Source organism: Emys orbicularis, chromosome 1 (assembly GCF_028017835.1).
Source record: "Emys orbicularis isolate rEmyOrb1 chromosome 1, rEmyOrb1.hap1, whole genome shotgun sequence".
Classification (NCBI taxonomy): domain Eukaryota; kingdom Metazoa; phylum Chordata; order Testudines; family Emydidae; genus Emys; species Emys orbicularis.
In genome coordinates, this window is record NC_088683.1 from 75,027,403 (window position 1) to 75,045,331 (window position 17,929).

Below are 17,929 nucleotides of genomic sequence, written 5' to 3' on the forward strand. Positions count from 1 at the left end.
CCAATGAGCTCCATCCTTCAGCTTTATGTGCTGTATACAATTTCATGGAGCTTCCTCCTCCTCATTCCTTCCTTCCTGTACCACTCAGCTATTAATGTTCTTATGCTGTTTGTCTGCAGGCAAGCGAGTAAGCAGACAGATTTCCCTGCAGTTGACTCCAAAGTCTGCCATTAATTCATTGTCTGCCCTTCACCCTCACTCTTCACAGATGCTCATTTGAACTGATGAGTTCATTACACTTTCCTCATTCTTCCACAGTTTGCTCTGGTAAAATTAAAATTCTGATCCCCTCCTCGTCCTCTGATGCCTTTGGTGGACAGGCATCTAAGAATCTTTAGCATTGTTACTTATGGAAACTTTTGAGTGTTTTCATGCACCTGCTAGGAGCAGTTTCTAAAGCCCATTGCCCTGCTTGCAGCTGAACTATTCTGTTTTGTTTCATTGTTTGCACCCATCTCAGGCCTAAAGATCAACAACAGAAATTAGCCATTGGGATTGTTGCGACTAGGTTAGCAGTCTCTGCTTCCTTAAGTTGCAAGAGAAAAAAAACGTTAGGGCCTGATCCAAAGCCCATTGAAGTCAATGGAAAGAATCCAGCTGATTTCAAAGGGCTTTGGATCAGACTCAGTACTTCGTTGCCTTTTTCAAACAGAAATTTCCTAATGATGCAATGCAGTACTGCTGCCCTCAGTCTTGTGCCTATCTATTAGGCTGCAGTGACTGCCATTTTTGTAACTGTTACAACCAGTTTTGATGGGAGCAGTTAGCCAAAAATTCAGGGTCTTGTGGGTCATTGCAGTTAGGAGGAAAAATTAATGATGGAGTCAGGTGGTTTTTTTGACGCAGTCCTTGTCTATTTACAAAGTGTGTACAACATCCTGTTTCCTGGAACAGAGCAAGAATCAAACAAGAAACTGTGTTTTTACTCACAGTTCCGAGCCCCTTTTCCAGTCAGCACTTAGCCCACAAGATCTCTCTTCTACAGCTTGTGGACACACAGAGCTGTTCCTATGTGTAGGAGCTAACGAGGAATAAGGCACTCTTGTTCTGGAATAAGAGTGTGGTCAGGAACAGCTACTGTGCTTTAAATTTACACTCTACCCTAATCCATGTTCACTTTCAACTATAGACGAGTCATTTGCTTTCCTTGGGGCCACATTCCCAGTGCTGTTTTTTTTCTTTCTCTCTCTCTCTCTCTCACTCACACTCTCTTCTCTACTACAAACCAGGGCCGGCTCCAGCATTTCTGCTGCCCCAAGCAAAAAAAAAAAAAAAAAAAAAAAAGCCGCGATCGGCAGCGGCAGTTCAGCGGCAGGTCCTTCGCTCCTAGAGGGAGTGAGGGACCTGCCGCCCCCAAATTGCCACAGGTGCCGCCCCTCTCCCTTGGCCGCCCCAAGCACCTGCTTGTTAACCTGGTGTCTGGAGCCGGCCCTGTACAAACAATACCCAGTGAAACCTCTCCTCCCACATAGTTCATATTCCTGAGTGGCCTGATATGCATTCTTTTTTGGTGGTGACATGTGCCTGTATTTTGGTTGAAAGCCCCTATTGTTTCAGCTACCAGGTACCATTAAGGAACTTAATGGCGTCTTATAATTATCTTAGATAAGCGGCAGTTACCAACCCCAAGTTTCAATGCACTTTAGACTAACACATAACAATACATTCAAATATGAGTGTGAGCCTGCAGCTAAGAAAAGTGCACTGTATGTTTTGCAAAACTTCATTTTTTTTTTCTGACTGCCAAATTATGTCTGTAGGCAATTGGCTGTATTGGCAATATTTTCTTTTTAAAAGGTAGTATAATTCTTGCAAGAATGCTAGACTTTGGATGTGTTGAAGGTCACATCCAGTGGTTCTGGAGTAATTTTTATAGTGGGGGTGCTGAATGTGATGTATTTGGGTTGTTATTTCTACTTCAAGGCAGGGAGGGTGGCAGCACACCCAGCACCTGTAGTTCTAGCACCTATGGTCACATCTGTAAGTGTGGGGCCAGCAGTTTTGGAAAAGATAGCTATGCAAGAAGTTAATGGGTCCATCATGGTCTAGTGCTAACCAAGAGACATAAAACAAAAGTAATTAGGGACTTGATGAACCCATTGTATTTAATGGTGACAGCCTTTTTCTCTCTTCCCTCTCCCCCTGCACTTATTTCACATATCTTTGGCAAATGAATTCAGTTTTCAGAAGCAGAGGGACTGACCTGGTGCTGAGACTGAGCAATGCTTTTTGAGCAATTTTGGAGATTTGAAAGCAGTCTCAAGACAGAAGCTCTCTGAACTTGGAAGGGGTTAGACGGATAGAGAAAAATACTTTGCTAGGAAGCATTTTCAGCTGAATATCCCTCTGCATTTTGTCTTCATTTAATGGAAACGACACACTCTGTAGCTGCAGGCTGGCACACCAACAGCTCAAGAACATGGAGAAGTCATAGTTGTCTGATCTTTTCAGCTGCCTTGGAAAATTATTGTTCTTCTAGGTCAAAAAGCTATAGTACAATATCGCTGTACATGGCATTCACAGCTTTCAGTCAGTGCCTGAGATACATCCTGTTCACTTTGCTTTAAAAATCACTGTCTGTGTTAATTGTACTTACATCATTTTGTCTTACACTCAGGAGTTACACTCAGGAATTTTTTAACACATCATAATTTTCACATTTTATTAGTGTGCCTTCCAAACAGTGTAAAAGTGACACCTCAGCATTATGATGCCTTAATTTGTCCTGCCAGGAGAGGTAAAAGTAAGCCGGTCCGGTCTGGTCCGGCATACCAGCAAGAGCCAGTACATCGTGCCGGACTGGACCAGCTTCCCCAGGCTGGCGATTTAAAGGGCCCGTGGCTCCCTGCAGCGGCCGGATCCCTGATCCCTTTAAATTGCCTCCCGAGCCCCACTGCCGGGAGAGGCGGGGCCTTTACATTCCTGGGCCCTTTAAATCACCCCTGAGCCCCGGGGCTTCCAGCTGCCTCTGCAGCTGGTAGCTCCGGGGGTGATTTAAAGGGCCCAGGAATGTAAAGGCCCCGTCTCTTCCGGTTGAGGCCACGCCTCTTCCAGTTGAGGCCACACCCCCTGCTCAGGACTCCGGTGTACTGGTAAGTCCTTTAAGTAACTTTCACCCCTGCCTGCCAGGATGACAAAAAGGTGGGTGGGAGACCTCAAACTGTGAGATATTAAGGCAGAGAAATAGTCTTAAATATTCAGCCTCTGAAGTAAAAATGAGAAGTTGTGGTTGCTTTTGAGCTTCAAGTGCCCAGCCTTTTATTGCGAAATTGTTATGGATGATAAAATAATAAAACATTGTAATATAATACAAGATATAAAATATTGTGTAATATGTGTGCGCACATATATAGAACATGGGCTAAGTATTATTTTAAATCCCAGAGGAGATGCTGTCATTTAAAACCATGAATTGTCACTGTTGTGAGGTTATACAATACATCTATTCCAAAGGGCCGTGGCATTGCCGTCTTTTTGGTGGCTCCATACCCCAGTGTTAGGACTCATATACTCTCATTTCTTTCAAACAGTGTGTGAGCAGGGGCCATTTCCAACCTGCAAACATAGTTCACACATTTTTAGAGGCCATACTGTGACCCCTTACTGGAGTTGTGTTTATTAACACAGAAATTAACAACAATGAACACAAAGTTCAGTTCCCACTTTCTCAATAAAAGGCTGGGCACTTGAAGCTCAAAGGGAACCAAAATGTCCTGTTTTTACTAGAGGCTGAATATTTAAGAATAATTCTCTGCCTTAATATTTCACAGTTGGAAAAGGTATCCCACCCACCTCTTTGTCATCCTGACAGGTCAAATGAAGGCATCATAATGCTGAGGTGTCACTTTTACACTGTATTCACTATTTTCAATCACTATATTCAGCTAGACTAATAGGCTGCTTACCTTAGTGCATCAGCAGAAACCACTTAACTCTTTCCTACCAGAATCAATACCTCCTAGCAGGGAGAGCTGTTTCTGGCAAATGGTGCCAGCCTATTATACAGGGCCTAAATGCCAGAGGCGGTGGCTGCTGCTGCTGCTACTACTCCAGTGATTTAAAAATATAAACTGTGGGAGTTGCTGGGTTTATGCCAAACCAATCAAAATGGAGCTGCCATTTTATTTGGTTTCCTCCCACATCCTCAAAAGCCCTAAGGCTCTGATTTCCCATTTCACCTGACCTATGATTTAAACCACCTCTGTGCATCCCCATGATCTGGGGCTTTGAGACCTGACAGCTGCTCTACATTGTATCAGCCATAATAGCTAGAGTACATCAGCTGCAACTACTCCCCATAGCCATGCTCAGTCAAACTCCTCATGCAAACTGCTGGGAGACCTGGTCTTGTAGAGCCACACTGCACTAGGGAGTGGCATAAACTGGCCATAAGGCAACAGAGATTCAGCACCAGGCATCTTCTGCTTGATAGGACACATGTCTGGCCTTCCAACAGGGTTCTGTAGTGATCCCCTAGCACAGACATGTCTTGTATTGCAAAAATGCCCTCTGCATGCTGTAAGAGGCTAAGATGCAACTCCCTATGGAATGTAACAGGAAACATAAATAAATAGCAGGAGTCGCCTATTAAAGCATCTGTCTGAGCAATGCACTTTGTTACAATTAGCTTGAGTGATAATGACAGAGAACATCAGTGAACACTCCTATATGGCTACATTTCCTTTGGTGTCAAGTATCAGAGGGGTAGCCGTGTTAGTCTGTATCCACAAAAACAACGAGGAGTCCAGTGGCACCTTAAAGACTAACAAATTTATTTGGGCATAAGCTTTCGTGGGTAAAAAAAAACCACTTCTTCAGATGCCTTTCCTTTGGTGGGTTCAATTTATATCTGCATTTTGTGTTCACACTGGGTATGTAGCTGCAAATCGGAATGTTGGTTCTCCTCTAACTACCTAACTGCAGATCCAGATCAGGTAGCTGGAGGCAAAAGTACTTACATATTTGCCTGCAGTTCTTTTTGCGGGCGCAAAAACTCAAACACAAATTTTGCAGTTGCAGATTGCGCTACCAATACTGAAACTTGGCCATTCTGAAATTTTTCCCAAACTGTCTATACCTAAACGTTAATATGTTCTGCTGAGTGAGGCAAATTACAGCGCCGTCCATTATTTCATAATCTGTACATTGCATTACTCATAATCTGCACATTAATTCATTCTTTGCTGATTAATTTGGGTTTTCTGTACATGTTCAGCTTGCATTACATTAACTCATAGTTTGCTGGTAAGTGTGTGCTTTCTATATGTGTTCAAAAATTCTTTAATTCAATTTCTCTGTTTCTTCTCATACAGTCTGAGAGCCAGATATGCAACTCAGTCTAATCACAGTGGAATTGCAACCAGTCAAAAAAAGACTTCTAGGTCAGTTAATATCTCTCATTTATTGCTTATTAGTGATACTCAACTGAGTCAGTGCCCATTGGTATTTTATTCTTTGGACATAAGTAAACATTGCAATGTGTAATCATGCAAGTTTTGTACCTCAGAGCTTTGTCATGGGAAAGCCTTGCACCTGACTGGCAAAAGCAGATTTGTACAATACCATTAGCCATATTTCTGATTGTTATGTATCGTGCATCTTTGTGTCCTGCATGTAAATGATCAGATTTGAGGGGTTAGAAGGCTTAGGGATTTAGTAAAGCTTTTGTCTCAACTTCTTCCTTGGGTCACAAGTGAAAATGAGTTTGGAAGGCCATCCTAGCTCCCAAAGGACCCTGTGTCCACATCACAAAATCATCACACAAGTCTAGTTCATATAAGGGTTGTCAATTTTAGCGGGACGTATTCCTGGAAGCTTCAGTCCATGACATAGTCTTTAATTAAAGATTAATCTTTAGTTCCTGGAGACTCCAGAACAATCCAGGAGGGTTGGCAATCCTAAATTCCCTAAATTCCCGAGCAGAGGAGCAAAGATGTAGCAGTCAAACAGTCACGGACTGTGTCTGCTGTCCCTGGAGTAGCATATCTAAGCCCCTCTTCATGAGATACTTGGGTTTGGAGACACAAAGGACCTCAGCTAAAGCTTGAAGTGTATTTGATAGAACTGTGTGCAGAAACTCACACTTTCCCTGCCTGTCCTGTTGTCCACTTGAGCCAGTGCTGCTAATCTTTCACTTTCATGACCACTAAATCCACTTTTAGAAGAAAAGAATTCAAGTCCCTCTTGCTGTTGTAAGTTTGTGTTTGAGAAGCAATGCCTTTATTAATCACACTGTTTGCTGTACAGTTCATTGCTGAGAACAATGAACTATAAATAATGTAATCCAGAATAAAGCTTGCATTTCATAATGTGGTGCACTAATACAATCTGAGTGACTGGTGATAGCTTGCAATGAGCCATTCCAGAGTGTAGTCGCTTTATGCCTGTGATCATAGGTCTTCAGTCTCATTTATTGCTGACACTACTGTCTTGTCCACCATTCAGCATGTGTAGGCTAACAGTTTTATTGTCTAATACTTTAAATCTATGACAGTGTTGCCAAGGCCCTGATCAGAGGTATGTGACTTGTCCCTTATCTGTTACTTCCTACTTTGCATTTCCTTGGTTGCTTAAAATGATTCTGCAAGGGCAATTTGAAAACTGAGTTCAATTAATGACGGTAAATGAAGTAAATTGGAAAGTATGTAGAGCAAGTGACCTCATGTATAATGTGCTTACGGCTGCAAGTTCGAGGATTCTGGCATGTAAAATATACATTTAAGTAATTTACATTTTAATAGAACAGATGAATTTCCAGTGTTGCACATGCCTTCTCGTTGCCTTTTTTTTTTTCTCATTACCTTTGACAAATGATCTCAGGGCTCTGACTGCCTGTCAAATTAGGGTAATGAGAAAGAGCAAATGGATTTTTAAGTTTGTTTTAGTGCATTCTTCAGGGAACAGAAGATCACTAGAATTCATGGGTCATGGTAAAGGTTAGAATGCATACAGCTGTAGAGACAGTCTGCTCTGGTCTCAGCACAGAGACTAGTGGGGCAGGCTGGCAGCCAGAATGAGCCATAAAAATAATGAATGGATTAGCTCTCTGAGGCTTAAATCAGTAATGTAACAGAATGTGGAGCTCTTTATATGTGTTATCTAATGAAACTAAAATGATTTCAACATTTTTGATGTACCAATGTGTTAAGCAAAACATTTATAAAAATCTAACATTTTGGAGTCCTTTATAATGTGATTTCTTTCCTCTCTCCAGCTATTGCCCTTTCATGATGCATCATATGATGACACTAGTATCATTTGAGAACTCTACAATAATTCATGCTGTTGTTAGCAAAGTCTTTGAAATTACTCATCACATTTGCATAGTCCATCAGTAACCGAATATGGGTATTATATCCCTGTTGCAAAAGTCTGTTGATGATCTGAGTATTTTATTATGTGTTGTATAAAAAGGGGGGGGGGGAGTTGTATTTGCAGTGGTGATGGAGGAAATTTGAAGCAGACTTGTATTAAATAATCATATGCCAGAGAATTGAATCAAGCAAAATACAATGATGCTTTATACGTGCTACAGACAATGGCTCCTAATTTTTTCATAACACTACTACACAGTAAGGCTCAGATGGTGGCAGCAAATAGTAACAAATGAACTGTATAGTCTGCATTATATTCTTGTATAGGGCGTACATACATTTGCAGTATCTACCTTAGAATATTTATTTTCAACATTCTGCATTTGAGATAATAAATATGCAGACCAATCTGAAATATAGTTAGAGCTAGAGCCAATAGCTATTCAAAATGTATTTGAGTGCAGTGGATTAGTAAAAGTCTAGTTATTGTGCTGTAAATGCAATTAACTACAGTATTTACCAGATTAAGAGCGTTTGGGGTATTTCTTCAAAATATTTTATTGTTATGTTCTCTAGTCAATTTTATCGTATTTACTCCAGAAAACAGACTGTGATATATTTAAGTAAAATATTACACTGTAATAGTATATGTGGGTGAATCTGTTTTAGCAAGGTTAATGGCAAATGCAAAGCATCCTTATGTTTCCTGTGATGCTATAAAACATCTTTTTCCCTTTTGTGTGTGTTAGGATTAACTTTTATTTTCATTGACCCTGTTGAATCTAACCAACTTGATTCCTGTCATTCATTGTCATTATGTGAAATCATTGTTATTCATTTACTGGTTCCACACTTTGGTCTGATACTTGACAAAGTGTGTGTTCCATATGTTTGCATCTTGTACAACAAAGTAATTTCTGATTCTACTGTTCTAGGCTTCCAGGGCCCTCAAGGGTGCCAGCTGCAGGCAGCAGTACCAAGGTCCAGGGAGCTTCTAATTTAAATCGGAGAAGTCAGAGCTTTAACAGCATTGACAAAAACAAGCCTCCACAATATGCAAATGGCAATGAAAAAGGTAAGTTTTGAAAAGCCACCAGTAACTGTTCATAGACAACACACACAGTCTGAAAGCAGAAAAGAAACAATCCCATGTGTAACACAAAAATCATAGTTAGAGATGGGCCAGGAAAGTGGTGTTGAGTTTAGGTTCAGGTTCATAGCTGAATCAGGGCTAAAATGTGGGTTTGGACTAATCAGCACTGAAATCTTGTGAACTGTTATTGCAATATTTTTACCCCCATTGGTGAAAATCTCACGAGATTCGCTGAAGTAAAAGATGACTTGATGTTTCATGGGGGAAATATTGAGTCTGATCCAAATCCCATTGACTTCAGTGTGCTTTGAGTCAGACCGTCTGTGGAGTCAGCAGTTCGTGTGGGATTTGGAATCTTCGGGTTGCATATCCAGACCAGGACCATAATCTGAGAAGTGAGTTTGGACCTGCGGTTTCAAATTTAAACCCATTTTCCGAAAATTTTGAAGGGGTTAAAATTCAAGTTTCATATTTTGCTTCATCTTTAATTACAAGCTGCTGTTCTATCTACTGATTTAATTTGTTCTCCTCTTCATCCCCATCACTTCTTGACCTCCTCCCTGGCCTGTGGAGCAGTTTTTCTAGAAAATGTCCCTCTTTATTCTTTATCTCAAGAAGAAGAATTTGAAAATTCAGTATTCTGAGATGTGTAAATACTCCAGGCCCCTTTTCTTCTCTGTGTAATGAACAACATTCTATTCATATCTCTGGGTTAGAATATAGTTGAAAATGATACAATATGCATAATACCCATTTGCATCCTTGGGGTCTGTGGGAGGAACAAATATGCAGTGAATGTTCTTCATCTAAGCAACAGGCAACTATCCAGATTTTTTCTGCAAAATTCTGATGAACATGCTTTGCCCCTAGCAGCATCTGAAGATATAAATCCATCCTTTCAATAGTTATTTCATTATTTTTACTATCAGGGACGAGTATTTTGGATAGCTCTGTAGTTGATTTTATTTTATCATCAGCTTGCTTATGGCAAGACATGCAGACTAAATCCATAAAGCATACAGGATATGTCCTGAGCAGACAGTATATAGTTCACAAATACTATAGTGGACTTATGCAGTAGGAGGTGTGGCTGCTTGAGTGAAGGTATGTACAATAGTTTAGGTTTTAGAAATGCTATGTGATTTTGACATCAGTTTGCAGTTGAAACAACAGCATATGGAGGAATGAATGATTAAAGGTGGGAAACTTTTTTCCATAGTTGTAGATACCAGTTTTTCTCAGCTCATTGCTTGCAAACTGTCTTTGGACTGCTAAGACTTGCCTTGCAATGCACGTTTATGTGGCTTTTTCTGGGATGGATTTCTTTACTTTCCCATTTCTTCCCTGCACAGAATGAGAACCTTGATCAGATTTTTAGTGAAGTCATCACTTGCAAGAGGATAAGGGCTGCTTTGTTTGTATATAATCATTCGATTCATTTTACAGGATATAGAAAACGTAATGTTGCATAACTACCGAGTACTATATTTCAAATTTTCTGTCTCTGCTCTTTTTTCTTACTTCAAATAACAGCAGCAAAGATCTGAGTACATTGATTTGATATGGAAACATAAGCCAAGTACAAGTTTATTTTAGAGACATATATATAAAAGCAGAAGTTAATGAGGGAAAACAACTATAGTGAGTGCTGGGATAGCAAAATATTTCATCTAAGATCCTAAAAGGACAAACAGAAAAGTGTATCAGAATCCACCATATCAGTTCCTTGCCCAAAGAGAAAAATAACTGCACCAAAATGTTTTTAAAGTTAATTACCAGGATATGTATATTGTTTAATGTTTCTGTGACAAGTTTAAATAGCAACTTTTTCATATCTAGGAACTTGTCTGGCATTAATGTATAGAAAAAATGTATGAAACAAACTTTCTTACTAATAGTACAACTACTAAATAATAATATTTAGCACTTGCTACTAAAGTAACTTGAAAAGTTTTTTTTTCCCACAGCAACACAGCACAGGGAACTGAAAGCTCTATTTTTAATGCATTGTCTTTGCCATGGGCACTACAACGAGACAAATTAATGCTAGCAGCCCAAGTAGTACCAGTGTATAGTGCTTTCAAAATATTAAGTGACCATTCTGATAACATTCCTGTATGGTAAGTATGTATGTATTACAGACAGATAAGCTGAGGCAGAGAAGTTAAATGGCTTGCACAAGGAAGTCATCGTGTGAGTAGGCATCAGAACTCAGGAGCTGCGGACTGCCAGGCCTGTGCTCAGACCAATATTAGTGCATAGTTCTCTTTAGTATGACTCAATATATGCTGTATGAGTTTGAATACATTACACAAGGTTATTTACACAGTACATGTTATCAGGAATTGGTAATAATTGAAACTCCAGTTATTGTATAATTAACATGGTTTCCAACTCAGTTACTGTCAGGGATGGACATAAATTTACAGATTCAAGTGCCCAATCCTGCTCCAATGCAACCAAGAGTGGACCCAAAATCAGATCTGGCCCAAACCTTTACTCACAACTTGACAGTTCTTGGACCCTTTTTGAGGTTCATTTGTAACTTATAAATAAGTAGGGGTGTATCCCATAAGGAATAATTCACATGAGGCAAAATCCCCCCCGACCCTGTTGAAGCCAATGGGAGTTTTGCCATTGACTTCAGTAGAGCCAGAGTTTCACCCACAAACTCATTCAGCCAGAGTCAGAGTTTACTTTATGGTAGCTTTGATTAAGACATGTGGGCCCTGAGTACATCACACATATCAAAAATCTAAACAGGCCAATGCTAGGAGATTGCAGTGAGTTGGCTCATATGGGCTCAGTCAGCTGATCTTTTTCTTTTCTTCCCTCCCCTGGATGCTACATCCTTTGGAGGGATTTCAGTGAGAGTATATGTCTTAATGGAATGTCTGCTTCTGAAAGAATAAATAAAAAAGAAAATAATAGAAATAATTCTTTCATTTTGAAATAACAAGGATGAAGTCATTTAGATTAATTTCCCCCTCACACTTCTTAGGAAGAACAGCCCTGCAACATTATACACTTATCCCCAGTATGGACTTGTTGCAGTGATTCTCAGACTGTATTTGGTGTACCACCTTCAGAATTTCAGTCAGTGATAGTATACTTTAAACTAAACCTCGTATAACCTGACTGCAGCCCACTTACCACCAATGTTACATGTCACCACACTTTGAGAATCACTGTTCTACTGCATCTATAGCACTCATTCTGCAGAAGGACTGTACAGTGTAACATTGCATGAATTGGAAAGGTAAATTTTGTCAGTTGAGAGTAGGAAAGAACAAATGTTCTGATTAATGTTCTCACCACATCGTGCTGAAAAAAAGACTTTTAGAATTTGACTGTTGCCCCTAAATTATTTGTGTTGTGTGGGGTTTAAACTGAAATATTTTCACTGTAGTGAAACGGAGTCATATGACTATAACCGCACTTAATACTTAAAAAAATGCCTAATAAAGGTAAATGCTGAACTTCTGGCTATGAATGTTTGTAATATAAGATATTGTTACCTATCTTTGGGGCAGGCATATGTAACTCTCCCGTGGAGATTTTCCTAAGAAGCAAAAAGCATGTGGGGTGGGCAAACTGGTTTGAAAGTGTTTGGTTATGATCTCATATTTTCATTGTCAACAATCTATTGGCTAGTCTAAGCTGCTATCTAACCTTCTCACAACCCCTATTGAATTGAATGGGGTCACTCATATGCAAGACATTTGCTAAACTTTAAAAAAAAAAAAAAAAAAAAAAAACTTATCTCCCTTCTCATATATTGACTCTTACAGAACACTCCAATTTTACTGAGTAAACACACCTTGTAAAACCCTTGTCACATCAGACTCCCTTGCATGGTGTCAAGTATCAGGGGGTAGCCGTGTTAGTCTGTATCTACAAAAACAACAAGGAGTCTGGTGGCACCTTAAAGACTAACAGATTTATTTGGGCATAAGCTTTTGTGGGTAAAAACCTCACTTCTTCGGATGCATCAAAATAATTGCCACCTAAAAGGACTTCAGACCACACAGAGGTGCATACTTCTGCACAATCCCGGTCCTCCTTTATGTGCTACAACCACACATGCATCCGAAGAAGTGAGGTTTTTACCCACAAAAGCTTATGCCCAAATAAATCTGTTAGTCTTTAAGGTGCCACCAGACTCCTTGTTGTTTTTATCAGACTCCCTTGTTAACTTTCCCCCTTTTTTTTATGTGTAGTCACTCACCCTTTAAAATATTTCTAAAGCTACTTGATACTAACCCTCCCTCCCATCAAAATACATAAATACATTGTGAGATTGCATCTTTGGAACCATCATTGCACCGCTCACAATTACATTTCCACTCTGCTTTTATTCTGTATAACTCTGACAAATTGGCCGTGCACTTAGGGGCAAATCCAGTGCCTCACCTCCATGAAGGCAATAGAACAGGTGTGGTTGTAGCACATAAAGGAGGACCGGGATTGTGCAGAAGTATGCACCTCTGTGTGGTCTGAAGTCCTTTTAGGTGGCAATGTAGTGACACATGTTACAGTAGACACATGTTAAAGGTGAACAGAGCTATTTCAGCCAGGGGATGAAGTCGCCTTCACAGAGTGGCTCCCCAGCCATTCTGTGGGCTTGTGGGGAAAATGTCTATACCTGTACATTTCACAAGCCCCTAGCTAAGCTACAACTGAGGCTTTGGTCCTGAAACGTTACATGAGAGATTCTGTTATATTAGTATTATTAGGCCTGTATGTTTGTCCTGGTCTCATTTTGTGTCCATTATTTTGTTACACACCTTAGGACAAATCTGACATTGGCTACTGTCAGAAAGTCTGCATATAGGAGAGGTAGTGCAGGATGGCAGTTCACTACGCCAATCCAAGTCTCTCGAAAGCAAAAATCCACTGTAAGATTATGCTTAGGGGTCAGAGCATTCTTCTTGGTGTATGCTCCTGATCCAGTAACATATGCTTATATACATATCCCCCTGTCATGTGTCCCTTTACACAACCATATAATCATTGTTCTCCTAGCAGGAAAAATCTGAGCAGGTAAGGACTTTTACATTTGTCTGTGGTGTCACTAGTATCTGGATTTTGGACTTTAACTAATACAGTATTTGTGTTACAAGGAAACAGAATTTCTTATTTCATGTATCTCTGATGCCTATTGCCATGATATATGTACAGGCTTGGAAGGATTTGATTTTTTCCGTTAAATGTCGGTAAATGTTGATTTCGCCATACGTACAGAAACTGACAAAAACATATTTCCATTGATGAAAATAGAAATTCACAAAAAGGTTTCAGTTTTTATTTTGTTTAAAATTTCCCAGGAATTTATCAGTGTTTATTATGAAAAAAAAATAGAAGCAGGTGAAGATCAGTACAATAAATTAATTTCACAGTTTTCTGGGTAAATATTGGGGTTAACATTGGGGGACTGAAGCACCAAAAAAAAAAAAACAAACCCAACAAATAGCGAGAAGAAAGAAAACTGAAAATGAAAGCAGTTTAATAGTTTATTTCATGGACTGCACATTAACAATTTGTGCACATATGCACGCACATGAGTGTGTTCGTATATCTTGCATTACATTGCTTATTTTAACAGAGAGCCTCGTATTTACCCTTTATTAACATAAATACATCTACCTAATGTAATGTATTAGATTTTCTTCACATAATTGGTATTTTCATATACTTGAGTGGTCCAGAATTGTGGTACAAATCAGTTAAAAAAAAAAAAAAAGAAAAAAAAACCACACACGCACAAATAGCTTATGTAAAACCTGGGAATTTTTCAATAAAAATCAGTGAAAACTGAAAATGAAGGGCCTTATGGACAGGCAAAGAAAGACAAATACTGCTTGAGAACTTATTAGCGTTTGATTTTAAGGATATTTACTTAGTATATTTGTATGTGTTATGTTGACAATTTTTGTTTTAAAGCTTTAACTTTTTGAATCTCAACATACATTGTTATTAAATAATTATTGCTTGTCCCCCCATAATTTCACTCAACTGTGAAAATCTGAATAGATAAAAATGGAAAAAAAGCTTAAAAATAAACATTAATATACTCCATCAAAATTATTTTTTTAAAAATTGAATTCTGCCAAGCCTACATATATGCAGTCTGAATCAACATGCTGGAAATATTGATTTATGTTGTTATTGTTGAAGAAAAGTTAGTGTCCCTATGCTATAATAATCAAAACCTCTCTTCACTCTTATAAGCTGGTGACCTACAGATTTAAGATGTAAAACTAAAATGTAAAAATTAAATACACAGATATATTTTGTTTGGATTCACTCTGTATCAAAATTACCACAAGGTGGGGACAGATGTCATGTAATAAATACCTGAGTCAAACTGAATGTGCACAGCACACTAACAGATCTGCAGGTTCAAGGAATGCATTTAGGGTGGGAGACAAGGTCATTCCGTATCAGGAAACAAATCCTTTTATTCCACTTTATTAATTGCACGATGAACTATTGATAATACACTTGGGCACAGAAACAACTCTCTTTAAGGAACATTAAGGGTGTGATTTAAATTAAAGATTAAGAGCCAAATTAAAGCTCTCAGTCCATCTGTAACTTATCTGGCGCTGATTACAATTTGTGATATATGTGTTATGAAGCAGTGACTCCAAGGCGCCTGTGGGTACTTGCTGTGTATACAGCACAACAAACTATTGAGGAAATGCCAAAAAGTAATTTTTTCTTTGTTTACTACTGTCTCTTCATTACACAAGCTTGATATTACTCCAAAGGAGATATGGTAAGGGGGGGCTTGGTTTTGTGTGTGTGTGGTTTTTTTTTTAGATCAGTACTTTTTGTAAGTAAATGAACACAAGTTAAAACTGGTAACCTACAGAGATATCAGAATATCATAGTTAACACACCAGAATGTAAAAATATAATAATAATAATATATGGAGATATACCTATCTTATAGAACTGGAAGGGACCTTGAAAGGTCATTGAGTTGAGTCCAGTCCTCTGCTTTCACTGCAGGACCAAGTACTGTCCCTGACAGATTTTTGCCCCAGATCCCTAAATGGCCCCCTCAAGGATTGAACTCACAAACACCCTGGGTTTAGCAGGCCAACGCTCAAACCACTGAGCTATCCCTCCCCCGAACATAGTGGACTCATATATTGTTATATATAGTCTGCATATATTTTAACACTTTTAATGAAGCACATGAAAACTGGAAATAAAGGCCCCAATCCTCACGTGTAATCAATGAATACTCAGTGCCTGTCCAGATGTGAGTGCAAAGGAGTCTTTGCTCACCTCCCATCCTGGGCCATCAGCCACCAGACAGGTCCCTGGAGTAAATTAAAGAAGCCTAAACCTTGCTATAATCTGCACCAGCAATCCACAGCCCCTAGGCTTTGCTCCAGCAGCTGGGGCTCACCAGAAAATCATAGAGGCCCAACCACAACCTCTGCACTGGTGGCTGGGAAGGAGGTGGCTCAGTAGGCAGGAGCGATGCCAGGGTTTTTGCCGCCCTAGGGGGCAGCGCTCCTCCTCAGTAATCGGCGGCAGCTCCTCCTCTGAAGCTGCGTTCTCGGCGGCGGGGGTCCTTCTGCCCTGCGTCTTCGGAGCACTTCGGCGGCGGGTCCCGGAGCGAGTGAAGGACCCGTCGCCGAATTTCCGCCGAAGACCCGGAGCGGAAGAAGCCCCTCTGGGCAGCCCTGGTTCTCGGCGGCGTTTCCGCGGCCGCTTTTCTTCCCACCCAGAGGAATCACCGCTGAAATTCCGCCGAGGGCAGCGAAATGCCGCCCCCCACATCCTGCCACCCTAGGCGACCGCCTAGGGTCATCTAGTGGAAGCGCCGGCCCTGTCAGTAGGCTCTGCTTGAAGACTGCTTCATGCCTCTAAAAGGCAAGGATCTGTCTCAAAGCATTCTCAGTTATGGGATGAGCTACCAGAAGAGATTAGAATGAGATAAAGTCTGACCTATTTTAAAGACCACTGTAAGACCCATCTATTTGCTGAAGTTTTCTCACAGTAACTAAATCCTACAGAGCTTCCTGGAACCCGGGAAGGATAAAGAGCAGAATCGTCTGTGAAGTCCACTGTGGGCATAGGCATGCAGAGCTAATTCATCTGGGCAGGGCCTGCCTATTATGGTGGCGAGTGCTAGAAAAACTATAAGATAGACAGAGCATCTGTTTAAGATGGACATAGTTGACCTGATAGTTGGCATCATGAGGATCTGGATTCTTCACCTTAACTAATACTGTATTTATGTTAGGAAGAAACAGATTTTGTGGATCTATGGTGCCTATTGTTATGATACACGTGCAGTCTGGGTCAATACTGATATATTTTGTTTTTGTTGAAGAAAAGTTAGGGCCCCTCTCCCAAGATACTTACAAGCCTCTACTCCCTCTTATGAGTGGGTAACCTGCTTTCATTTATAGAACTTATAGTACAAGAATCGGAATTGTAAATAGCCCTGGCTTAGCACTCAAAGGAGAAATGCTGCTAGTGCCCTTTCTCACTAACTATAATTTTTAGATTATTGGACCTTGGGCTCACGTTTCCACATAAAGCTTTAAGTGCAGTTTTGGAAAGACATGAATAGTATTTCAAGTGGATGTTTTGTAGTCATGCCTCAGATGTATCTGCCACTCTGAAATTGACACTGAATAATATGGGCACGCCTAAGCATCCTTTCAGAAGCCCTCCTGGTGTTTTGTGCAACAATACAAAACACACTAACTTGAAACATCATCTGAGCTAATACAATTATGCACAATAATTTAGAGAACATAATTGGTGGTTTTAATGGGTTTAATCACCATTAACACTTCATTTCTCTGATGCCACAGAGTAATGTTAACCAGCAAATAGCACTCAACTACTCAGGCCCCCACACTTAGCAATGTGGGCTTAATTTAAAAGAGCTCATTCCCAATGTATGTGTTTTTCATACATCAATCTGTTTTGCTTAAGAATCAGGCTGCTTGTTGGAAAATATGGTTAGTGTTTAAAATATGTTCAACTATATTGATTATTACACAGAGGGCCTGATTCTCATTTATACTAAGGCCCCTTTGCCCTGCTCTGGCAGTGTAAATGGGTTTTAGGACTAATCTATAAAGGGATTTAGTGGTCTACCTCACACTTTAGGACCTAAATCCAAAATTGAGATTCTCAAAATCCCAGTTCAGCTGCCGCCTAACCCAACATGTGCCTACATTCCCTGGACACATGAGGGTAAGTCTACATGAACAATTTGTTCATGGTGAATTTGAGGCATGCATGAATCTATCCCAAATCAACTTGCCTTGGACTAACTGTCCATATGGACTCTGCTGATGCACATTAACAGTTCATTAATGTATTCTGATCTAGTCCCATCTCAGTGAGCACTAGGCAGGCTAGTGGGGAAAAGATACACACCCCAACTTGCCGAGAACTAAATGCTCATGTAGAGAAACCCTCGGTTTCTGCTGATGGGTATGTGCACGGCTGCTGGAGTCTTGATATCCAGTGCCTACTTCAC

General features: G+C 40.0%; 1 protein-coding gene across 2 annotated transcripts in view; it reads left to right on the forward strand.

Annotated features, from left to right (window-relative positions):
- The window catches only part of NAV3 (neuron navigator 3), a 363,920-nt gene that overhangs the window by 156,891 nt on the left and 189,100 nt on the right, over nucleotides 1-17,929 (forward strand). For both annotated transcript variants that reach the window (XM_065423439.1, XM_065423440.1), the window contains exons 6-7: nucleotides 5,313-5,381; nucleotides 8,249-8,388. In XM_065423439.1, coding sequence (XP_065279511.1) covers nucleotides 5,313-5,381; nucleotides 8,249-8,388 — 209 coding nt within the window. The remainder of the gene's footprint in view (nucleotides 1-5,312; nucleotides 5,382-8,248; nucleotides 8,389-17,929) is intronic.